Consider the following 22,984-nt stretch of genomic DNA (forward strand, 5'->3'; position numbering starts at 1 on the left):
ACTAGGCAACTTCCTCCCTTTCCCATGGGATACGGTGAATTCATTGAACTATTCAAGGCAGATTACCAGCACGCATGGGCCCATAAACTGCTTAGTAACGCATAATCTCCCCCAAACTTTAGATACTTTTCCCGAAAACCTCCCAGTGGCCGATTTTGTGTAAGGGGATCGTTCCTGTGCGAGGTGTCGGCCGGATTAAGTTCGGTATAGCAATTAAACATTGATAATGCAATATCCATTTTGGGACGTATACTATTTGTTTTGGAGAGATGTTCTCCTAATACACATTTATTGCAGAAACTCATACACCTTTCCAAAGATTCTCGATCATGACGCGACCATCAAGCCCGGGCGCATGATCCTCGTCCCCATACCCCGTGCTCAACACCGAAAGCAAAGCACTCTGCGAAAAGGACTCGGAGGGAGGGTCACTCTTCTCGGCCAATACCAGCTGTCGTACTTCGCGCTGCAGAAAAGCCAACACCCTATCAGGCCGCGTTTCCGTTAGGTCGCAGGGGATGTGGGTATCAGGCTGAGTTTGGGTGACAGGCGTGCCGGTGGCGGAGGAGGGTGTGGGTAGAGTGCTTGGGGTAGAGCCGGGCATTAAGGCGACAAGTTTGGAGAGAAGATCGCGGAAATCGGATTCATCATAGCGGGGAATTTTCGAGGTTATTGCAGTTATCTGTACGACAATACCATTCGATTCTTGATCTGTGGGTAGATGATTTAGCGGGGGGCGATGAAAAACGCGTCAAGGGAGGCCTACCTTCTATCCACTGTGTGCCAAATCCATTCCAGCATAGGCGGCGGTCGGTGACGACATTCCACCCCCAAGAAACCTCATCCTCTCCTTTTGCATTCGGTTGAAATGCGAGGTTCTGGCGAAGCAGTGTTACAAAGTCTTCCTCTTCATCGGCACTAAATTCGATTGTGATTGGCTCATGTAAGGATTGGTTGGCCGCTAGCTCATAGGAGGCCAGCATTTCTTTGAAGCGAGCCATTTCCACCGCTCTAGATCAGTAGAAGGTGGTTAGTTGTATTCCAACAGTGTGAACTACTATGTGCTAAACAGTGCGAATTTACCGCTCCTCATCCACTGCAAGTATCCTACGCACCCGCCCTTCAACTACGAACGCGGTCGTCCATAGCCCATTCCCAACACTACCCACTACAGACCACATTCCCGCTCCCTCTCTCTCCTTTCCACGACTGCGGTCGCTCATCATGTACTCGTGTAAGCCCTTTCGCCACTTCTTCTGCACCCAACTTTGTCGTATATGTACAAATCGATGTGGCAATCGATCAACATGGGGGATTGTCAAAGTTCCGGACTCGTTCAAAGTCGATTTCAGTGCTATCTCACGATGCGCCTCCGCCCCCGATCGTCGAGTGGCAGGCTCTTTGCCCGGTGCGAAAGCTGAGCGCTTGAAGAGGTCTAGGATGGACTGATCTTGGGGGGAAGTGGAGGATGGTTTTCTAGGCGTCTGGTGAGAGGAAGACTTTGCCTGATTTTGAGAAGAGTTTCGGAGGCGATCAAATGCAGAGGGTAGAGGAGGAGAGTCGTCGTTTGCCTTCTTCTCGATTGAAGCGATATTAGTTTTAGACAACCTCGGAGGCTCTTCTTCCATTTCCTGTTCGACACTGGGAGCTTTTCCTACCGGTTCTTCATCGTCTTCGACTTCCACATTTTTGCTCCTCGCTCTTCCAGCATCTTCTTCCTGATTCAACAGTTTTTCTGGAGAACTGACTCTCGGTCGCTTAAATGATGGTTGCTCTGCATCTCCAATATGTTCATCTATGTCTTCCTCCACATTCAGATCCCGTCGCTCTCTAGCTGCACTGTTCTCTGGAAATAGCCTAGAGGATTTTCTCCGGCTCGAAGTTATCTCCTGAGAAGATATTGAACGGCCTTTGGCAGATGGGTGCAGAGCATTCTCACTATCATATACAAGTCTCAGCTCTCCATTGCGGGCAATCTGCGTGGAGGGAGCCAAGCCAGGAACTTTTCCTCGACTCCATTGATCCAGATGTACTTCAAATGGATTAATGGGTTCCAGCTCAGCAGTAGATTCATCTAGCTTTCTAGGAGCAGCATTTTTAGCAAAATCTTTGTTAACCGAATCAGCTTCCGGCCGTCCACGCGAATATACGTGGGCAGTTTCAAGATCTGGCGATAATTCTAAAAGTGGAGCATGGGTAGGAACGACACTAGATTGATGTGAAGGCTGAATACTGTTGTCTTCATCTGACAATGTATTATTGGGCACTATCAGGGCAGGTTCATTTGGTCCAGGTGGCTGATGTGTGTCCTCAGTGTTTTCTTTCGTCATTGCGACCGCTGGCTTTACGTGGGTGTCACATGGTGGAGGAGATTGGGGCTTTCCCCATGCTTTTTCCAAAAGTTGCTCGAGCGCGTCAAAAATCGTTTGCGGACGATGGAAGAGAACCGCATTTTTGCTGGGTTCAATATTAACTGATATAATGAAGAGCATAAGTACCCGGCTCTGCAAACAAAACCAAAATAAAGCCACTTTACCATCATACTGGCTTGGAGACAATTTGAAGTTGAGCATCATAAATGGGGTCTTTTTTGATCCTGAAAATATATTTGAAAAGTTTCAATGGCTCCATACAGTAAATATTTCATTCAATATAAATGCTACCTTCCATCGCAGCATCATTCATTTTAAAAAACGTTTCCCGTACCGTCGTTACCACGGTTTTCATCTCTCCGCGAGTCGCAGCGACTGGCCTGCCGTTAATATACAAATATACACGCTCTCCTTTGCAAAATTTGATATAATCTAGTGATGCAAGAATAAGAAAGTCATATATTCATGGAGCGCATCAAAGAAAAAAAGTAGGCTATACCTCGATCTCGCTCGGGTAACCACGCATTAATAATTACGCTCAATGATTCCTGTGAAGCCTGATCAAGAGTATCGTCCTCATATTGTAACTCGTGTTCTATATATTGTAATCTAGATGCCAGCGCGCCACCGAAGAGAAATTTTATCACCTCCTGGGTAGTATTTGAGGCCGGCTTGATCCAATTCTGATCGAGGGTAGCGTTTGCACCGCGTTTCTTCGATCCTGCGCCGTCAGCGACGTGCTTGAGAGAGAAACGTATATCAGGATGGATCAGAGAATATGTGATTAATGTTTCTTGAATGCGCCGATTTGATATTGAGGCGGATTTTTGAGCCAGCTGATTATAAGAGAAGAGAAGAAAAGAAAAGAAAAAACAAAGATCTTAAGAAACATCTCGCCTAATGGGATTCGGATAATACCCACCTTTCTTCTGACGGGAAAATTAATAAAAATTTTATTCGCTACCACGGTAGTTCCTGGAGATGAACTTGGGCCAACCGTCTTTGAACTAAACAAGGGAACCATTAATGTCATCTGTCACATGCATATGTGTTCTTCACAATAGCCTCTCACTTAATCAAATTCCCGTTTCGATCCAGCTCGCACAATGTTGCTACCGCCTCTTTAGCAGTGCGAGTGGTAACATTCACAGAGAGAGAAACAGAACACACCGAGTTAAGTGCTTCGCCCCGGAAGCCATAGCTCATGACCCGCTCAAGATCCTCAAAGCGCTCGATCTTGGAGGTATAATAACGCTGGCCTACGTGGGCATAGTCTTCGAGAGCAATACCCGTCCCATTGTCCTTGACCGCAATGGAGGTTAAACCATCACCAACTAATTTAACTTCGATGGAAGTCGCTCCTGCATCAATAGAATTTCTATCCATCGTTGAAAAAGCAATCAGTCCATGATCACTTAAGATTTGCGAACGGAGACACCTACTCTACGAGCTCCTTCACCACGCTGTCTATGCTCGTTATTACTTGCGCTGAATTAAGTCGTCGAACGGTATCTTCGCCTAATTTCCTCATTTAGCCGACACAGTAAGTAATCGAGGTAGCGTAAGAGGGAATACCCTTCGCGATCTACTTGATCAATTCGCGAAGGAGCTTCGAGATAAATTCGTAGCCGTTGAAAAGATATTCTAGGTGGCAAAAAAAAGTGACGACACGTGGATTGACACTTAAAGACTCGATATATCAGTCACGTTTCCTAATTAAGCCATCATCCATATCGAGCAATGAACAGGTAACTGCACACTCCAAGTGTATCATAGATATGGTTTTCTTAAAGCTACCCTGGATTCTCTGGCACGGTGCCGCGTGTACTCAATAGAGCTTAATTGGATCTTAGTTGGATTAGCCCCCGTCAACTCCATCCAGGTTTGGTTCTAGCAGAAATGCAGATGCACACCAGGTAACTAGGCAACTTAAGTTAATTAAAATCATAAGAATATGCGTGTTCAGCACAGTATCCAAGCACAATACCTATTTGTGTATATAATTGACCTTGTGCTATCCCGGGATAGACTAGATACTTTATTTTTTTGACAAAAGACAAACAAACAACAATAACTAATAAAATCAACAAAAAAGTTTTTCACACATCTTGATAATATCAGTTTTAGACTACAGCTTAACTGAAACAGAGAAATAAAACGAACAGTAGGTAATAACTTAGAAATTAATAAGTGTGAAAGAGATATATATTTAGGAATAAGGGGCCAAAAAAAAAAGAGGTATAGCAAATGGTAGAGCATTAGTTTAGGCATTGTGTCTGCTGAGGAATTTCAACAAATACGGAAATTCGACACAAGTCTCTCGAAGAAGCTCTTCTTAGCCGGTTTTGGTGGTGGCAATTCTTCAGTAGGCTGTGCGCTAGTCTCAGGGGTATGAACGGCCTCGTGCCCATTCTCGGGAAGCGAGGGGGCCAAATTCTCTTCCCCTGTTTTGGTATCGCCGGCTGGTGTAGTCTGCACTTCAGAATGGGATTGTTGCGCTGGCACCTGATTCCCATGATGAAGAGGTTGGGAGGGGGCAATGTCTATTTGCCTATCGTTGATGAGCTTGCTGTCGGATAACTGCTCTTCGGCATTGCCTTCAGCTGCAAGCTCAGATATCGCAGGCTGTTCATCTTGGTTTGCATCCACAAGGACCTCTTCATTAACAGGCTCGATAGTATTCTCCGACGAAATCAAAGGAGCACTAATAGACAAAGGATCCTTCAAGCTATGCAGCTCAGGAGCGGGTTCAGCGGTGGATTCTGGTTCTTTGATGACGGGGTCTTCATTCAATAGATTTTCAGCTGATTGCTCAACAATAGGTTCTGCACTGGGTGCCGATTCTTCGGCAGAATGACTTTGCTCCAGAAGTGGATCTTTAATCGCCTGTTCCGCAACGAGATCTTTTTCGGCGGCAACACCTTTTCCTTCAGGCTGTCCATCCAGCTGGACCTTCACATCTGTTTGTTCAGAGACTGGCACAGGCAAGGGATTTGGTTCATCAGCGATATGCTCCTCTTCCGGCACAGATGCTTTTAGCGGTTGCTGAACAATAGGTTCTGCACTGGGCGTCGATCCTTCGGTAGCATGGTCCAGAAGTGGGTCTTTAATCGCTTGTTCCACAACGAACTCTTTTTCGGCGTCAATGTCTTTACCCTCGGGTTGCTCATCCGGCTGGACTTTCATATCTGTTTGCTCAGAGACTGGCGTAGGTGAGAGATTTGGTTCTTCAGCAATACGCTCTTCTTCCGGCACAGATTCTTCTAGTAGTTTTTCGACAACTTGCTCAGTGACAGCTTCGTCCGGGCGAGAGGCGTCGTTATCATCATGGACTGGCAGCTCACCAGTTTCATGGCTAGGTTCTACCTCCTCAATCTTGAGTTCAACGGGCGTTTCAAGAGGGCTTGGAATTTCTTCAGGTTTATCTGATTCATGGAGTATTGTAGTCGACTCGGTAGCATGTGTATCTTGTGGAATAGTAGGGTTATCATCAGAAGTAAGTCCTTCAGCTTCGGTAAGTGGTGAGGCAGCTAGAGGCAGAGAAGCATCAGCTAAATGGCTGACAGACTCAGATTCCTTTGCTACCCCCATGGTCGAATCTTCAACCACGTGAGCGTGCTCGTTAGATTCGTTGAGCTTGCTTAGTTCATCATCGGCAGATTCTACAGAAATAGGGGCTTCCTCCAGGGAGGTTGAATGGGTGGCAGGGTCGACTACAGGAGCTTGCTCCTCTGCACTAGGTTTTGCGGGAATTTCCTCGGGAGCGGACTCAGAGTTGTCATTAGGCTTCTCGGCAACGCGCAACTTCTCCGTCTCGAGTGCTATAATATTTGAAGCTTTTGTTAAGGAAGCAGGTTCAGAAGTAGACGCCCAGACTTTAGCCGTGGCTAGCCTGTCGGAGCTGAGAATTCTCAGGAGCAACTTACCAGGAGTCTCCTGGACTGAAGACGGCACTTCTTCCTCAGGTTCGATTGTGGTAGTTCCCGCTGGCTCCTTCTCGTCCTCCTCCTTGGAGTCAATTTGCTCAGTTAGAGAACTTATAGGTGCACTCTCTTCCACAACAGGCTCTTCCGGAGTCGAGTCTTTGAGCGGTTCCTCGGGCTCAACCTCTTCTTTTCCTTCGGGCTCAATAGCAGTGGGGCTAAAGCTCTCCACAGCTTTTTCGCCCTTCTCGTGCTTGGAATTATTTAGCTTCAACGACGCGTCCGGGTTGGTCGCTTCCTCCACAATGGGCTCTTCCGTATTCAATATTTCCAGAGCTTCCTTAATTTCTCGCTTTTCAGTCAAGCCTTTCTCATCCACAAGCACGGTTTCTCCGTTAGAGTACTCAGGAGGCGCCGGTTTTATATCTAGTGAGTCCGACCAAAATGACACGCGTTAGATAAACACGATATATATTATATCAAACCATGCCACTACCTTGTATGGCCCCATCAATAGGTTTTGCTACCTTCAAAGCTTCGATTTGATCAGAATTTAGCTCATCTATAATCAGGCTACAGGTTAAGGGACAGAAAATTAAATCGTATTGAGTTCTTAAACGCTTACGCTTTAAGCCGGTTGATTCGGATGACTTCTTTTCTTCGATTGCTATCAAACAAATCCATTTAGAAACACGTTAATTAAAACGCATCCATCGAAATTGAAGACTGGGCAGACGCACGGGTAAGGTCCTCGACCGCGGTATCCAGCTTGGTATTTTCAATGTGCTCCGACATCTCGATTCATTAATCAACCACGATTTCGGAAATCGGCGTGAAGAAAGAAAGACGTTAGCTAGGGTATAGAGGAAGGGAAACTGGTGTTTGGGGTTTGCAGAAGAAACAGAAAAGAGGCGAGGGATTTTTCTGGGCCCAAATGGAGGCGCGTCGAGGGAACGAGGACCAGGAAATTGCAGTGTGGTCGGACGCAGAAATTGGCCAGAGTGAGTCGAGAAAGGAAAATGGACCGCGTGCTCTATTACGTCGAATGACGACTGCTGGAGGCCCGAATTTGGTTGCCGGCCGAAAACCGCCCCTTCACAAGTACCCAAGTATCCCAATATATGCATGCTTGCGCAAATTCGACATCCGAAATCCATTGCTTCTGGGGAGCTGCAGCCACGGTAGCCTTGCGCTCGTCCGTGTAGCTTGAGGCTCGGCATGGCACTCCTCTTCCTCCTTAGGTGAATCTCCGACGGTGGCAGAGTGCGGAGCTCTAGTGATATTGCTATGGAATTATAGATTGCATATTTGGGTGCATTTAAGACGCCTCTATTCTCCTCGACAAAGGTGATTTTCCTTTTTCCACAATTTTAATCTCCCTCAAGTTGGACTAATCTAATCCCACCTCTAACGCTTGGATATCCCTTTCTCCATCTATCACATTCTATGAGATATCTGAGGGCATCGCTACCTGCCTGCACTTTCGCAACGGAGCGTCATTATTGAAGGTTAGATCTAAGTTGAGCAAATTACCCAAAAATACATCACGTCTAGGATAAAAACAACACAAAGAATTTACAGCAAAGCCCAAATGAAAAAAAAAAAGCCAAATTATACATGTATGCATATGTAGAGATAAATGCACATCGATTCCTTCAGTGCATTGATTTGTGTCGCTTCACTATGCTGATATTCTCCCTTCCATACATGCGGGAGCCTGCCCCTTGGCCCGAGTTCTTCAGTCGAAGATAGATTCTGTCCAACGCAAGCTCAATTAAACACCTGGCCCTTATCAAGCTCAAGTGCGGCCACGTGGAGCTCTCCCCGCGTTCGATCCAGTGATCAACAAGTGCGCGGGTCGGGTTAGACAGGAGTTTTCCAAAGTCGGATAGGAAAATTTGCGGAACAATGGTGATGTCTCCACTCACCCTCTCGTCGACAAGTCCCCTAAGCGATTTGGGAATGATGCCAAGTTTGTCGAGCTAAAAATGGAAACGTTAGCGACCATGAGGAGCGGAAAAACTGAGAGAACTGCAGACCTGGGTTAGGCGATGGTGAATCTCGGCCATGAACACGATCCCAAATCGAAACCACAGGGTGTCACCCCAATGGTATAGGCCCTTGGGCAAAAAGGGGGCTACGAATGGGTTGCCCTGAGAGAGAATGAAGTGATTGACATTATAGAGCTCGGAAATTCTTGCTAAAACCGACTCCCTGGTCATTAAAAAATCATAATAACATGTCTAGTAAGCAATCGGGGTGGAGGAGGTCGAAATTAATTTACCCTTCGACAGAGGTGGTATCAGACCATTTTCTCCATTTCACTGTAAAAAATGGAGGTGAATACAGTGTAGGCCCACTGGTCCAGTTTTGTACTATTCTTACCAGATCCCCACGATATGATATTTCCCTTTCTATCCTTTGCCAAAAGATCTATTTGATCATACAGCCCAAACATAGCAACAGATGCACAAGCAGCACTCCGAATCAACTATACTCAGAAACGGGCCAGACCTATTGAGTCAATGATATTGCAGACAATATCCAATTTTCCAGACTCACCACATTGGGGGCAGAGAGATAATTAAGAAGCTGAGGCACCTCATATCGCCTGGAAGAGAACACAGTAATGTTCAGGATACGCTTGGTACGTTTGTATGCCTCTTCGAAAGTAATATCGCCAACATTACTGCGAACATACTCCTCTAGAACTCGGATATCCATAAAATAGCCTATATCCATCCCATGCTTTCATCAATGAACAATGAAACGCTTTAAATGGGTCCTCGACATTACCATGACGAAGGAGTTGATGAATCTTTCGCCACACGGTCCCCTGCAGTGGTGCCTTTGCAAACGCTCCGAGATTAATACCATTGGGCTTGAAAAGATTCTAGAGAAACAATGAGGGGAATATCAGGGAGAGAAAAAAAAACATTAGTTAGAAAAAGGAACCTGGCAACATTCTGCAGATTTAAAATATATACAATAAGTTCTTCATCTGTACAGGTGCAGATTAAAGCGGCCATCAAATTTCCCACTCCGGAGCCACAGATGATACGCGGTAAAAGTCCATTTTCGTTTAGAGACTTGGCCACTCCAAGGTGGAAGAGACCTATGTGATGAAGGGCTTCAGTGGCCGATTCCCATTTGCATCAAGGGGAGTTGAGCACTTACCAAACGAGGATCCTCCGTAAAGTAACAGTGCAGACCGCCCGAAACATTGTCGCGCGTCCGAGAAAAAATTCAACTTGGATTGTCTTGAGAGATCAGGAAAATTATTGTCTGCAATGTACTCGAACGCATCCACCACCGTACACAGATATTCTTCTATAAGGTTTTTGGTACTAAGGATAGAAAGGCGGAAAAAATGATATTAATTTCTCCGAAGCATTCTAAAAAGAGGCAAAGGGTGCCATACCCGAGATACGAGCGTGAATAAAGACGCGGATTACCGAGACCGGCAAGATTGCGTATAAGCCCTATGGGCGGAGAGAGGGGTTATGGTTTAGATTCTAATGTTGCCAATTGTATGAATTCATGTACCCGATCTAAGCAAATAAAGCATGGCATCAACGTCGTTATTTTCCCGCACTCGCTTCAAGTGCTGAAGTTTCTGGTATATGTATTTATAATCATAAAATCTTGAGGCAGGGCTCTCTCGCCAAACATCATTTCCAAGAAAACTGGAAACAGGCGAAGGAGTAAGTTGGAGGCCATTAGTGAGGGTAAACCAAGAAGCAGTAAATTCAAAGGCTCAATACTAACAAATCCAGCTCTGCTGCTTTGAGTGCCCATGCTTCGTAGCTTTTTGCCTCTAGCATCCCTTGCTTGAGCTGCTGCACGGGATCAGGCCTGTTAATTAATCTCCATACAATCTAGGTCCATGCCAATTACAAAGACCCCAATGTGTCAGAGACTCAGGTAGGATAGAGAGGGGGGCAAAGGCTAATTTACCATGAACCAGTACGAGAAGGCATCAATGAAGAAGTAGATCAAATTAATAAGAAATTCCATGTTTCCATTATACAACCTAATGAAGTTGCGAATTTAGAGTATGGCGATAGCCTACTTGAAATGAAAATGGCCCATTTTAATTCCATTGACACGTGGAAATCCATTTGAAATACAAAATCGGTCAACCAGTGATGACTCGACCTCGGGAAGGGGGGGGGGGTTAAAGGTTCGTTTAACCTTTAACTTTTCCACACTCACGTCCTTGCTCTTTTCTTCAGCGATTTTGATTCATTCTGTCCCCAACCAGCACAGCCATGGCCAGCGCTCCCATCTCAACCCTTTACGCTCCAGCCTTCGTCATTTACAATGTTCTTCTCAACTTCCGCGCCGCCGGAAATCGTGCCAAGACGGGTATCCTATTGGGCGGCAACTCGCCCTCGCCCATTACGTCCGCCGCTGAGGAGGAAAAGAAGAATAGCCAGTCGGCCGGTGGTAATCCTATCTACCGCATATCGCCGCGCAATCCGCTGCTCGATCGCTTTGGAGTTATGGAGCGAGCCATTCGCGCTCATGCAAACTTTATTGAGAACGTCCCGCTAGCGCTTTTCTCAATCTACCTGTACGAAATCAACGGCGCGCCCACCTCCCATATCCATGGATTGCTCGGGACTCTCCTAGCGGCGCGTATATTGCACGCTGAGTTTGGGCTGATGCTCAAGCAAAACTCGCTCGGCTTCGGAAGAATCTTTGGGTATTTCGGAACCATTGGAGTCTACTTGGCTTCGGCGATCGGCCTTATTCTGCAGAACTGGGCCAAGATGCACAATAAGACCAAGTTGTAAATGCGCTTTTACTGGAGTCATAGTAGGCGCTCCGTTCCCGTCGCTCTCCAACAAGTAAAAAAAGCAGTCGTTTTTCACTTGGCGAAGACATTACTAATTCTATGACCTCTTTTGCTCTTACGAAGTTCACGATAATATTTATCTCCTTATAAATGTATTAACTTTGATTTGATAGTGGTTGCTCTCTATTAGCCTACATTTTTACTGTTGTTTCGCTAAAGTAAAAAATAAAGGAATAATTTATAACAACAAATCCGTTTGAGTATGGGCCGATATTTCCATTTTACCAACGCGCCTCGCTTAGGATGCGGGGACTCTGCACCTAAAAATGCCTCAGGAGTTGAGGGCAGCCAAACTCTGACGATCCCCGCCCTCTCCACCCAATCCAGCCCAAAATTCCTCACGGTCTCGTCCCCCCTCCCCTCCACTCCATCAACCCATCCATCCATCCCATTTAACACTCTAAAAAAGAGCATCCAAGGGAATGTCATCTTACACGAAGAACCCCTTCGAATTGCTGGGCGACGGCGTCGAGGACGTGGAGGTTCTCTCCCGGCAGCAGCAGCAGCAGAAAAAGGACCAAAAGTCCGCCAAAGAGGCCGCCCCTAAGCAGCAACAGCAGGCTCGGACCGCTGGCGACCGAACTCGCGCTCAAAAGGACGAGCGCCGTGTCCGCCGCGACTACCCCGTTCGCGGAGGAGCGCGTGGTGGAGTCGCTGTTTCGGGACGCGCCGAACGTGAGCATTGGTTCATCTTTTACCCCAATCTAACTTAATTTGCCAACTAAGCATTCTGATAATTTTCGGCGTCCTTTTAGCCCCTCGATTCGGCCGCGAACGCGAGGATGGAGGTGATTTCTCCCGCGCTTCGCGTGGAGCACGCCGTAGCGAGCGTAGCCGCGGTGGAAGTTTCCGCGGAAGAGGCCGCCAATTCGATCGTCACAGCGCAACTGGTTTAGTGTAGGAGTCATGGTTTTTTTTTCCTTTTGTTCCACTGCTCCTTGATTAATTACAATGGCTACTCTTTCCTATAGGGATAATGAGAAAAAAGAGAAGCAGGGTTGGGGTGAGCCCACTACTGCTGAGGCTGAAGGCGAGAAGATCGCCAAAGAGGACTCGTAAGTTATCCCATCTCCCCTTTCTCTCTTGAATATCTGATTTCATGCTTTCATTTTATAATAGCAACGAGGCCTTGGCTGAGGATAAAGCCGAAGGAGCAGCTGCCGCCGACGCTGAGCCCGAAGAAGTTGTCAAGACACTGGATGAATACTTGGCGGAGAAAGCCAGCAAAGGCTTGAACGTTTCCCTCCCTGATGAGCGCAAACCCAACGAGGGTGTGGATGATGCACAGTGGAAGGGAGCCGTGGAGCTCAGCCGGGATGAGGAAGAGTACCTCTTCTTGGGCAAGGTATGAGGATTGGCTTGGTTTTCCGCGTGCCATGGACACGCCCATTCTAAATTCGAGATGCTCCCGTTTTAGGAACAAGCCGGCAAGAGCAAGGCCCGCAAGGAGAAGGGTACCAAAGTCTTTGTTGACATTGAGCAGCGCTTCGCCGAACGCCCGCGCCGTGGCGGTTTTGGTGGTGAGCGTGGCGCTCGCCCTGGCAGCGAGCGTGGTGGACGAGGTGGCCGTGGTGGTCGCCGGGGACAGCAAAATGGAGTGAATGTGGAGGACAACCGTGCGTTCCCCGCGCTCGGAGCCAAGTAAGGAATGGGAAGGCTCCTCAAAATTTTTACGAAAAGGTGAACGTCTAGGATTGCCGGAACAATTTTCTTCTTCTACTTCTCTTTTTTCTTCGTAACTCGATTTTTTTTTTCTTTCTAAAACAAAAGGAGGTTTTATATGGATTCGTTTTTTTTTGTTGTGTCTTCTATGTGGGTGGTGATCGCCAGATAAGCTATAACTTATTGACAAGAACTATTACATTCTATTCTCTTGGGTGTTATTGTTTGAATTTATTTTTTCTTCCTCTTTGTTTTATTTTCTTGTTAGTATTTTACATTCTCTTCTCCTTTTCTCGCCTTTACTTTTTTTTATTTTAAGCTTCTATCAAGAAATTTAAATAAAGCAACATTTTTCATAGGCAGCTTCTCCACACTATGCGATGGTCTCGGCTATGGAAAAGGTTTGTTTCTCTAGATTTAGAGGATGGGTAAGCAGCTTGAAAGCAAAATGGGGCCGAAGAAAGTTATTGTTCGTGAGCTAAAGTCTATTTACAAGCACACAGCAACACCACTGGCATAATGAAAAATCCAAGTATATACAAGACGATTGAAAAACTAGGGATCCCATCGAACATGCAGAGCGCACATAGGGTATACAACGGATAATGGATATGGCTCAATTCTCTATTGCAGTTTGCTCCATAGATCATTCAAGATGGAGGAGAGTTCGTTCACCCACTGGCGGGTCTTTTTGGCCGTTTTGCCCTCCAGCCTAGAACCAAACCGCTGCTCGAACTTATCGGGGTGGAAACGTAGTTGCTCTCGTCTTACTCTCCGCCTCCTTTCGTCCAAGGTGCCGCCTGCACTGAATATGAACTCCTCCACCGACTTGCTACCCAGCTCTTGCCCAACCACCGGCCACGGCACGTCCTCATATCGAATCACCTGCAGCGCCGCGAGAGCCTCCCAATCCTTCTCAAATTGGGCGTGCTTCCTCTGCAGCTCTTCTTTGCGCTTGGCTCTTCGCGCCTCTTCTCTCTGCTTTTCCCTTAGCGCCTCCTCTGCCCGCCATCTCGCCTTCTGCTCCTCTCGTTCCCTCCTTCGCTTTTCCTCTCGCGCCTCCCGCTCTCGTCGCTGCCGTATTTCCTCCGCATGTTTTCTCTCCCACATTCCTTGCACAATGTATTGTCTATAGCTCTCATCGTCCATTTCGTGGTCCCAATATTGATCATCCCAAGATGTGAACGACTCGTACCAGGCATCTTGGCCCTCATCCTCAGCAAGTGCATCAAAGATACGCTGATTCCAATCAGAATCCGCCTTGTGTGCCTGAGGAGGAGGGATCCAGCCCTCTTCAAAATAAGCTGGTGTAGGCGGGGCTCTGGGAGGGGATCGAGACCGAGATCGGGATCTCGAGCGAGATCGCCGGCGATGTTTGTGCTTCTTACTCTTATGTCGTTTGCGCGGAGGCGATTCGTCGCGGGGAGGAGATTTGAATCGTAGTTTAGAGAGTGGCATTGAGGTCAGCGGCAGGGAGTAGGAAACCGAAAATCAAAGGAACCTATAATTCTTAATCTCAACTGCCTACGCCACAGAGTTCGGGTCTTTGATTTTGCAAACTTGACAGGCCGTAGCTGAGTTTTCTCGACCCATTAGACTCTCTCATCGGGAGCAAATTGTAAAATCAGAAAGTTGATATATTTCAAATCGTATAAAATTAACAGCGCATTTTAATACAAAAATAGTCGTCTATAAATATAACTATGTATAGGCTTTTTTACAGCACTAGGCTGCTTTTTAGTAAAAGAGAGAGAGGGATGGTACGCCGAAAAATACAGGGGGAGAAAATCATTAACTAGTTTGGCGCAACGGCCTCGTGAGTTGGTATTGATTCGGCCATTTGACATCGGCACCCAGCTCAAAAGCTGCCCTCAATGTCCAGTTGGTGTTCCGCAAGAATTCCTGCCCGACCATAATCAAGTCGGCTTTTCCCTCCGCAATGATATCCTCTGCGAGCTGAGGGTCCACAATCCCACCGACAGCGCTGGTTTTGATCTCGGCGTTCTTCCGGATAGCCTCAGCGAAAGGCACCTGGTACCCGGCAGCCGTGGGCTTCTTTTCCTGCGAGATATTTCCACCCGAGGACACGTCAATCAGGTCCACGCCCACCTCCTTCAAGCGTTTGGCCAACTCGGTGCTGTGCTCCAGATCCCATCCTCCATTGCGTTGGGTCTCCGTCCAGTCCTTGGCACTCAACCGGAAGAAGACGACCTTGTCGGGAACAGCCGTGCGCACCGCTGTTGCGACTTCGATGGCAAGGCGCATTCGGTTCTCAAGCGAGCCGCCGTATTCGTCGGTGCGGGAGTTGGAGTTGCCTGACAAGAAGCTGTGGATCAAATAGCCGTGAGCTCCGTGAATATCGATGACATCAAAGCCGGCCTGGGCGGCGCGTCGAGCCGCCGCCCCAAAAGCCTCCGCCACCCTAGCGATTTCGTGCTTCTCGAGCTGCCTTGTTGCCGAATGCTTTGCGTCAAAAGGTTCGCTGGTGGGGCCCACAACCTGGTTGGGCCATCCTCCTCGTTCCTCCACTGCAAGCTTGTACCCGTCCTGTGGAGAATGCATTGAGGCCTTGCGTCCGGCGTGCGCAATTTGGATTCCGGCCAATGCCCCCTGAGAGTGGATGTAATCCACGATGCGCTTGAACGCCTCCATCTGCTCATCGTTCCAGAGGCCCAAATCTTCGGGAGAAATGCGCCCCTCGGGAAGCACTGCGGTCGCCTCGACGATGATCAGACCAGCGCCGCGAATAGCGAATTGAGCGTAATGCATGAAGTGGAAATCATTGGGCACACCGTCTTTTGCGCTGTACATACACATTGGGCTGACTACAATCCTAGAGTAAGAGGCAACCAGGGTAAAGCGTCAGTCATCCATGGAAGAGCCTGCGTTCAGGAGGGGGGTTGAAGGCTTACTTGTTCTTGAAGGAGAGATCGCGGATCTTGATGGATTGGAAGAGCTGAGGTAGCTTGCCCGTGGTGTCAAAGGGCGTGCCGGGAGCAATTGTGTTAAGTAGAGGTGAAACGTATTTACCAACCATTGCGTTGATATAATTGTGGTACAGTCTGTTTTTCTTGTTTAAATGTGTTTTTTGTTGTTGTTGTTGATAGTGTTGCTCTTTCCATCTACCTTTTTATATATACGATATCTTTTGGTTTGCCCCCGAGCCGTGGTGGATGTGACTTGCATTACAAATTCAGGTTGCTGAAAAATTATTTTTGAATTACTCATCAATTTCTTTCCTGGGGTCCCTAACCTTTTTTTCGAATTGGCCCTATTAAATTGTTGCAACCAGGTAGAAAAATGACGCGACCTATTACCTGTGATTGAGAAATGATGGGAAATTGGCATCGGCTATACATTCTGAATAGCGGAAGCAGAGGAGATGCCGAGATCAAGATTAAACCTTGAAAATCGGTCCCCATTTCATATGCTTCGCCATGGAACCCTTCCGAACTCAGTGTGTGTCCGCTCTCGGTAGGTGTTTTCGTATCTTTCTATTGGATTGCAAGAGAAAAAAAGTTAAGGGAAAGATAGTAGAGCCACTGGAACTATTCAGCTGGATTAAGCTCAAGAGGAGACCCCACCACGACCATAAGTTAGACAGACAGATTAGATCCAAAAGGTGAGGTGAAGTGGCAAGCGGGTGGCGGTTTGTATCCACCTGGTGAGAAGCGGGCATGGGAGCAGAATTCAGATTTGTAGCGCCTGTGCGGGCTGCAGGACCTGTTAGTAGAAAGTGTGTATTTCTTCATGCTTCTATGAGGAACAAACACGAGAGCGGTGTTTCACTGCTCTATATGACCAGGAAAAAGACAAGTCTGATTGAGTAGAACGGACTGCAGTGGATCGGAAAAGTGGCCGAGGACACGCGACACGTCTCCAACTGATTTACAGAAGCCAACCTAGGCATCTCTACCGAACCAACAGAGTGAAGGTGACGAGGGATACACGCCGCTCATGGATACTCTCCACCCTGAAAACAGTGTGGTATGAACGCCGCGGGAAGCACGGTATGTGACCCGGTAATATTCAGTTAAAATAAAGTGTGACGCAACTAGCGAGTAACCGTGGCTGGCGTGAACCAATGCTTGAACCAATGCATCTATTCGCGCTTTTATTGGGGATAATGCATTCAATATAAAGCTCTTATAAAGCACCATCCCCTCTCAATTTAAACGAAAGTAAGCTGTCCCTTGCTATATGGAAATTGCTTTTGTTGTATTTGTTAGTTTCGAATCATGTCTGTGACTACGTACTCATCTATTTGTCAGAACTTAAATGGAGACCATAGAAAATGGAATAAATCAATCGGAGTCCAAAGTTCCCCCTCTATCTTAAACTATCGTCCTCGCTTGTAGTCTTGAGCTTCTTTCTTGCTTGCCTACCTCACGACGTTTCACGCATTCGTATTTACGGTCACTACGCTCTGTCGATGGCTAACCTTTGATTTGGAAGGTTATACATCCTTTCTTAGGAGTTAGGTAGTTAGGTAAAGTTTTCAAGAAAGAGCATTTCCGTGACGAACCTATAAATGCTCATTTTCTTCAACTTGCCATCTTAATGCAGAGCGACCGAGAGCCTGTAGCCGTGGTGTGTACAAACCTCCTGAAACTCTTGCGGGCCCATGAAATAGTATTTACGGACAGAGGGAAATTCTGAAAGGAGCTCTTCGAGATACTCTATCGATGCACGAAACCTGGAACTGGTGCAAAGCTATGGATAATGTCACAAAATGTTATGTGAAGCAGAGGCACTGTGCTATTTCAAACGAAGACCCAATGGATGGTGTCTAAACTCGCCACTATATTGGAGGAAGGCTTCAAGTTGAAGTCGAATGATGGTTATTCGATTCGAAGGACCTGTTTACGCCGCCATAGAAAGGTAGCGAATTGTGAAAAGGACTAGAAAGCTGGCGGTGATGTGAGAGGCTCGAAGGATACGATATAACCAAAGAAGTATGATGTGTGAGGAGACCCAAAACTTATTTCATCTTTCTGTTGATACGATCATACAGGTATCCGGGTCTCGTGGAAAATTCGACTCTGATTCGGGCTCATATCTAGATGTGCCCGAAAATTCTCTAGTGTCGCGCGCATGAAGCAGCGTTAGCCAATCATGGACGTGAACATGAGCGCGTGAAACGCAGTGAGGTAGACAAGCAAGGGAGAAGTTCAAGACTACAAGAGAGGACGATAGTTTGAGATAGAGGGAAAGCTTGGACCGATTGATTTATTCCATTTTCTGGAGTATAATTATAATATAGTCAAGAGAATTATTCTTAATATTGTATTTTTTAAGGGTATATTAATACTGCTGCAGAGAGTTCTGAACCTATTATTCTTCCAAATCTAAATGCAGTATGTCTGATCAAGCTTGGAAACACTCATATACTGTCCAAATCAACGATGGCGTAGTACGTAGTCACAGTAATTAAGATATGAAACTAACAAACCTAACGGGACTCGTTTGGCTCTATTCTTTCTCAAGGGCAGAGTGGTTGCTTGGGGGGAGGGGGTGGGGGTGAAGAAAGCGAACCATGCATCTAATTTGTGGTTGGGATTCCCAACCCTGCCATTTGGTAAGTTATCGCCCCGCTTGCTGCGGAAAGGAAATTTGCAACGATGAATCAGGATTAATTGTTTAGTAGGTGGCATGTAACAAGCAAATAACAAATCGATAACAAACTCATATATTGTGATACAAACCATGTTGCATTGCATCCAAGCTGAAGATAAGAATTCTTTGTAGAAGTGGGGCCAAAAGGTCGAGAAGGAAAGATGGGTATCTAGTATGGGTATCATCCACAAGGAGAAGAGAACAGCTATTTTAGGGTACGTTTGGTTTTTGATGTTGTATAAATAAGGGGCCCTCCCTCTCCTTATGGTTGAAAGGGTCCACTTTGCGAATACTAAGCAACGAGCTGATCAGGTTGAAATTCTTGCATAACCACCGCCCTCACTTGTATTTATTTCTCGGCTCATGTTTTTATCTCTACGGTTCTTTTTCATCCTCCTGTTTCTCCTCATCTCCACTCCACACGTCATGAACTTCCTCACCGAAGAACAAACCACCTTGGATCTCAACAAACTACGCGATGTCCTAGTTCGCCTAGAAGATACTATCATTTTCGGTTGGTTGAATTGGGCCTAGTTTTCCACTTGTTCATTTCCCCACTGAATGATCTTGCTCATCCAAATCTCTCTCCATTCATAATTCCACTCGCTCTTAGATCTGATTGAAAGGGCCCAATTTGCGCGCAACGAGGTCATTTATCAAGTGGATGCCGAAGAATTTCAAGCACTGCCGGCGAAGAATCAGAGCTTCTTCGACTATTTCTTACATGAAGTAGAAAAGATGCATGGTAAGGTTTTTTTTTTTCATTGCTCGTACTTTTCGGCCTTCTTTTTGCCAGACTCTAAGAAAATTTGTGTTTTGATGTTGGCGACTAGCCACCGTTCGTAGGTACAAAAGGTAATCCACATCATCGGCAGCAAAAAGAATGGCTCTGAGCCGCATTCCACTCACTGATACTTCTTCTGCATTAGCCCCGACGAATATCCTTTCACCAGCCCCCTTCCCGAGCCTATCCTTCCACCGATTGATTTCCCCAAAGTCCTCCATCCCAATGACATTAATGTTAATGCTGAAATCCGGCGCTTGTACCTTGAAAACATTGTCCCCGCTATCTGCCCGCCCGGGAATGACAAGAACTACGGAAGCGCGGCGCTAGGGGATGTGGAATGCCTGCAGGCCCTGAGCCGCCGTATCCATTATGGTAAGTGCATAACGCGTGGGGCGGAGGAGGCCTTGAAGCTCAACCTCTGAGGCATGGATGTTGCTGGTAGGGAAATTCATTGCCGAGTCGAAATTCCGCAACTCGACGCAGCAGTATGTCGAGCTCATCCGACGTGAAGATCGAGCCGCCATCGAGGAGCTGCTCACCAACCGCGAGGTGGAGGCCAAGCTGCTAGAGCGGCTGCGCCTCAAAGCGCTGAACTACGGGCAGAGTCCCGAGGAGGAGCAGAAGGGCGAGAGCAAGCATCTGAAGATCCCCGTGGAGGTCGTGGTGCGTCTGTACGAGCAGTGGGTCATCCCGCTGACAAAAAAGGTCGAGGTAGAGTATCTGATGCAGCGGCTGAAGGGCACCGAGTGGGAGACGGGGCAGTAGGCGTGGGGATGGGAGGAGTGTGTTGTCTTGTTCAATAGAGAATAAACTGTATCTTCTTCTGGATTCTGAAACCCAAACCGTGTTTTGCAAACTCTCCCTCAACCTTACAAAATGCGCACAATAACGTCAACGTGGGCTGGAATAAAACTGGCTAGGATTGCTCGCGCTGATTAGCTCTGTCTTGTTCAATAGAGAATAAACTGTATCTTCTTCTGGATTCTGAAACCCAAACCGTGTTTTGCAAACGCTCCCTCAACCTTACAAAATGCGCACAATAACGTCAACGTGGGCTGGAATAAAACTGGCTAGGATTGCTCGCGCTGATTAGCTCTGCGTGTTTCTTTTAACCGGGTGTATACGTATTCCCGTGCAATCGGAGGGGCTGGCCTCCTCTTGTGCACATTTCGATTTCTTGGGCCTTCCGTAAACGAATAAAAATCCCGAGAGGGTGGGAGGGCCAGAGCTATTAAAAGGCTGCTTGCAAACAAGCGATTTTTTTTTTTTCGCTTTGGGGGGAGGCTGATTCCGTTGTGTGCTCGTCGAGGTTCGGCGAGAGGGGCCTCGTTTCTCACTCCGGCGGGCCCCGCAGCCTGGATGATTCTGTTTGGCGGCCTCGTCGCTGCACTCCGAATCTCGTTTGTGGCTTGGACCCAACTGACTCCCCCAAATCAACCTCCACGCCGGGCCATACACGCGAAGAGAAAATACGGTTTGTGTTCTGACAAGTCTCTTTTCTCGGGATGAAGAACACGCAAATGGGCACAGGATAAGGTTGTGGAGGTGATCCTTCAGCCTTTATCACCCGTTGTGCTATGTGCGCCGTCAACCTTGTCCCCCGAACCTTATCCAAACAGCACTGCGGCAATAGTGCTGGGCCGGACCCAAATCCCTGCCGGCGTGCGGGGGTGGGGGGAGCTTAGCACACAATAATGTAAAGAGGGAGGCTGAGCGGCAACCGGAGCTTATCTCTGGTGGATTGGGCCGAAATCGGGTCACAGCCCCCCGGCAGGCCGCCCTCCATCAGCTGGGGTGGAGCCAGAGCTGGGCAGTTGGGGGGAGGGGGGAGGGGGGGAGGCGAGCGCGCAGGATGCGGGGGGATTGGGGCGAGGGCAGGGGAGCACGGCCGGCTACGATTCGGCGCTGGTACAGGTGGTTGATGCTATGCGCTTGATCCACAAGCTAATCTTTTTGACAGTAGAAGCTTATCTACAATAAGCCATTTTAGGAGTCTCAAGACTAAGGTTCTGCATAATGTGCGTCACCGACTGTGATCTCCGATGGATCAGATTGAGCTGATGGGGGAGGCGAGCAGGGGGGCGAGAGGGCAGCGGCGGGAGGGGCGAGACGAGCATTCTGCGGGCGAAGCAAGACGCGGGCTGGTTTATTTTTTAATAAATCTGCAGGTAAATGCTGCTGACAACCCGCATACAGCCGGCCGCCTAATTAACTACCAAGATAGTATAATGTCGCCAAGTAATAGTAACCTAAAACACTCCAAGCGCAGGGGGAGGAAGAGGAAGCCCTTGGGGAGTGGCGGTGCAGCTGACTGAGGATTGCACCGTTTTTTTTTGTTGACTCGTGGAGGGATGCCCTTCGGAGAAGAAGAGAAGGGAAAAAAAAAACAAATGGTTGGGCCATCTGCCGTCAGCGACCGCCCAATGGTCATATTGGGTCGGCTGCAGGAGGAGGGGGGGCGGGCGACCGGCGCAGATGGCCGCTTGGGTCATGACGTGACCCCGGCCGAACGCCGCTTACTGGGTTAGTCAACGGGAGGGCGAGCAAGGTAGCAAAAACAAACAGGCCTGAGGGTGGTCGCGCGGATGGGGAGTGGAATATGCAATCTTAATGCCCTGCACGTCCGATCTGAAAGAATCAGGCTGAGTATCAACCGCTCAATAAGGATGAATAAGAAGAGTTTGCCGGAGCTCCAAAGTCTAATAATTTGACGCAAAAAAAAACTTTGAGTCACGCCTCTGAAACAGAAAGACTATGCAGCTTACCCTCCTCTCTGCTCCAATATATTGAGAAATATATAAGGCCCACCGTGCTGCTTGTTCTCGGGTTTCCTTCTGGTCCTTGCTTCCCCCACCCCCCCCCCATTTCTCCTCTTCTCCTAGCCTCATCCCCGGCCGTGCGCTCCCTCGCCGCCGCCGCGCCCCATTTGCCTCCCGTACTCCCCTTTCCTCGAGTCAGAGTTTGGTGATACCCTCGCCCTCCCCCTTCTCACGCGAGATTCCTCTATCCTCCCCCTCTGTGCCAGCGTTGCTCGACAAAAAAGTAAATAATTGCCACGTTTGAATTTCTGGCAATTCCGCCATCCCCCCCCATCTTTTGCATGGCCGGTGCCGTTCAGCTGCTCTACGCGACAGAACCTAGCTGGCCTCTCTGTCTTGCCAGCCCAGCCAGCGTCGTGGTTGAAGGTGTGCGTTCAGGTGAAGATACCAAGACCGGAGCTTCGGCAGGCATGATACATAACCCAAAAGTAAGCTCTTGGGCCTCGTTCTGCCCCCATTGTCTGAGATATTCGCCCCCTGGCCCTGACTGACGCTGTTCTTTGGCCCATTTCCATTCCAGGCCTATAAACCATGGGAGGAGAAAAATTCCAGCCAGCCGCACCTTGCCTTCCCCTCGCATGCCCGGCTATACACTGGCGCCGCGGTGTCGCCCATGGCCTCGACAGCGGCCGGATCGACGCAGCCGACTCTGGGCCCCGGCAGAGACTATCTGCCGATGCAGGGCCAGAAGCGTCCCGCAAGCTGCCCCTACTCGCCCATCTCCCCCTACTCCACCTCCCCTTATTCCCACTCGTCCAGCGAGCATTGGGCACCCATTGCGCTCCCCCCGGGCGTCCACCCACAAACCGTGCTTAGTTCCCCCGCCATCCCCCCCCGCGCCTGCCCCTCCCCATCCACAGCAGCCCCCCCCAAACAGCCCAGCAAGATGGCCATCTCCTCGCTGCTGAACACGCATCCTGAGGATTCCCCCCCTTTTCCCAAGA

At 48.1% G+C, this 22,984-nt stretch overlaps 11 protein-coding genes across 11 annotated transcripts; 5 read left to right on the plus strand and 6 right to left on the minus strand.

The window, feature by feature from the left end:
* Positions 1-301: 301 nt before the first annotated feature.
* VTP21DRAFT_1208 (uncharacterized protein) lies at positions 302-3,903 on the minus strand (the record flags this gene model as incomplete). Its single annotated transcript, XM_069391270.1, has 9 exons — positions 302-711; positions 767-1,011; positions 1,084-2,473; positions 2,537-2,596; positions 2,664-2,804; positions 2,872-3,208; positions 3,295-3,379; positions 3,445-3,750; positions 3,815-3,903. The coding sequence occupies 9 exons, from the start codon at positions 3,901-3,903 to the stop codon at positions 302-304; spliced, it is 3,063 nt and encodes a 1,020-aa protein (XP_069251329.1).
* A 758-nt stretch (positions 3,904-4,661) lies between these two features.
* Positions 4,662-7,090, minus strand: VTP21DRAFT_1209 (uncharacterized protein; the record flags this gene model as incomplete). The annotated part of the gene is made up of 5 exons (XM_069391271.1): positions 4,662-6,193; positions 6,299-6,721; positions 6,792-6,857; positions 6,921-6,962; positions 7,036-7,090. 5 exons carry the CDS (start codon positions 7,088-7,090, stop codon positions 4,662-4,664), a joined length of 2,118 nt encoding a protein of 705 aa, XP_069251330.1.
* Positions 7,091-7,229: 139 nt separating this feature from the next.
* VTP21DRAFT_1210 (uncharacterized protein) lies at positions 7,230-7,646 on the plus strand (the record flags this gene model as incomplete). The annotated part of the gene is made up of 2 exons (XM_069391273.1): positions 7,230-7,476; positions 7,537-7,646. The coding sequence occupies 2 exons, from the start codon at positions 7,230-7,232 to the stop codon at positions 7,644-7,646; spliced, it is 357 nt and encodes a 118-aa protein (XP_069251331.1).
* Positions 7,647-7,950: 304 nt separating this feature from the next.
* VTP21DRAFT_1211 (uncharacterized protein) lies at positions 7,951-10,312 on the minus strand (the record flags this gene model as incomplete). The annotated part of the gene is made up of 12 exons (XM_069391274.1): positions 7,951-8,277; positions 8,335-8,509; positions 8,580-8,619; positions 8,681-8,786; positions 8,858-9,027; positions 9,092-9,188; positions 9,283-9,410; positions 9,473-9,642; positions 9,717-9,777; positions 9,842-9,981; positions 10,064-10,173; positions 10,253-10,312. 12 exons carry the CDS (start codon positions 10,310-10,312, stop codon positions 7,951-7,953), a joined length of 1,584 nt encoding a protein of 527 aa, XP_069251332.1.
* Positions 10,313-10,566: 254 nt separating this feature from the next.
* Positions 10,567-11,094, plus strand: VTP21DRAFT_1212 (uncharacterized protein; the record flags this gene model as incomplete). The annotated part of the gene is made up of 1 exon (XM_069391275.1): positions 10,567-11,094. The coding sequence occupies one exon, from the start codon at positions 10,567-10,569 to the stop codon at positions 11,092-11,094; it is 528 nt and encodes a 175-aa protein (XP_069251333.1).
* A 484-nt stretch (positions 11,095-11,578) lies between these two features.
* Positions 11,579-12,801, plus strand: VTP21DRAFT_1213 (uncharacterized protein; the record flags this gene model as incomplete). Its single annotated transcript, XM_069391276.1, has 5 exons — positions 11,579-11,831; positions 11,912-12,053; positions 12,128-12,211; positions 12,276-12,501; positions 12,574-12,801. The coding sequence occupies 5 exons, from the start codon at positions 11,579-11,581 to the stop codon at positions 12,799-12,801; spliced, it is 933 nt and encodes a 310-aa protein (XP_069251334.1).
* Positions 12,802-13,442: 641 nt separating this feature from the next.
* Positions 13,443-14,276, minus strand: VTP21DRAFT_1214 (uncharacterized protein; the record flags this gene model as incomplete). The annotated part of the gene is made up of 1 exon (XM_069391277.1): positions 13,443-14,276. The coding sequence occupies one exon, from the start codon at positions 14,274-14,276 to the stop codon at positions 13,443-13,445; it is 834 nt and encodes a 277-aa protein (XP_069251335.1).
* Positions 14,277-14,609: 333 nt separating this feature from the next.
* On the minus strand, positions 14,610-15,855 carry VTP21DRAFT_1215 (uncharacterized protein; the record flags this gene model as incomplete). Its single annotated transcript, XM_069391278.1, has 2 exons — positions 14,610-15,651; positions 15,731-15,855. 2 exons carry the CDS (start codon positions 15,853-15,855, stop codon positions 14,610-14,612), a joined length of 1,167 nt encoding a protein of 388 aa, XP_069251336.1.
* Positions 15,856-18,860: 3,005 nt separating this feature from the next.
* On the plus strand, positions 18,861-19,986 carry VTP21DRAFT_1216 (uncharacterized protein; the record flags this gene model as incomplete). Its single annotated transcript, XM_069391279.1, has 5 exons — positions 18,861-18,948; positions 19,048-19,179; positions 19,268-19,289; positions 19,364-19,593; positions 19,664-19,986. The coding sequence occupies 5 exons, from the start codon at positions 18,861-18,863 to the stop codon at positions 19,984-19,986; spliced, it is 795 nt and encodes a 264-aa protein (XP_069251337.1).
* A 568-nt stretch (positions 19,987-20,554) lies between these two features.
* VTP21DRAFT_1217 (uncharacterized protein) lies at positions 20,555-21,338 on the minus strand (the record flags this gene model as incomplete). The annotated part of the gene is made up of 3 exons (XM_069391280.1): positions 20,555-20,901; positions 20,983-21,126; positions 21,197-21,338. 3 exons carry the CDS (start codon positions 21,336-21,338, stop codon positions 20,555-20,557), a joined length of 633 nt encoding a protein of 210 aa, XP_069251338.1.
* Positions 21,339-21,611: 273 nt separating this feature from the next.
* On the plus strand, positions 21,612-22,961 carry VTP21DRAFT_1218 (uncharacterized protein; the record flags this gene model as incomplete). Its single annotated transcript, XM_069391281.1, has 5 exons — positions 21,612-21,748; positions 22,104-22,263; positions 22,340-22,468; positions 22,561-22,855; positions 22,918-22,961. 5 exons carry the CDS (start codon positions 21,612-21,614, stop codon positions 22,959-22,961), a joined length of 765 nt encoding a protein of 254 aa, XP_069251339.1.
* Between the last annotated feature and the right edge of the window lie 23 nt (positions 22,962-22,984).

Source organism: Calcarisporiella thermophila, assembly GCF_041956535.1.
Source record: "Calcarisporiella thermophila strain CBS 279.70 unplaced genomic scaffold VTP21scaffold_11, whole genome shotgun sequence".
Classification (NCBI taxonomy): domain Eukaryota; kingdom Fungi; phylum Calcarisporiellomycota; class Calcarisporiellomycetes; order Calcarisporiellales; family Calcarisporiellaceae; genus Calcarisporiella; species Calcarisporiella thermophila.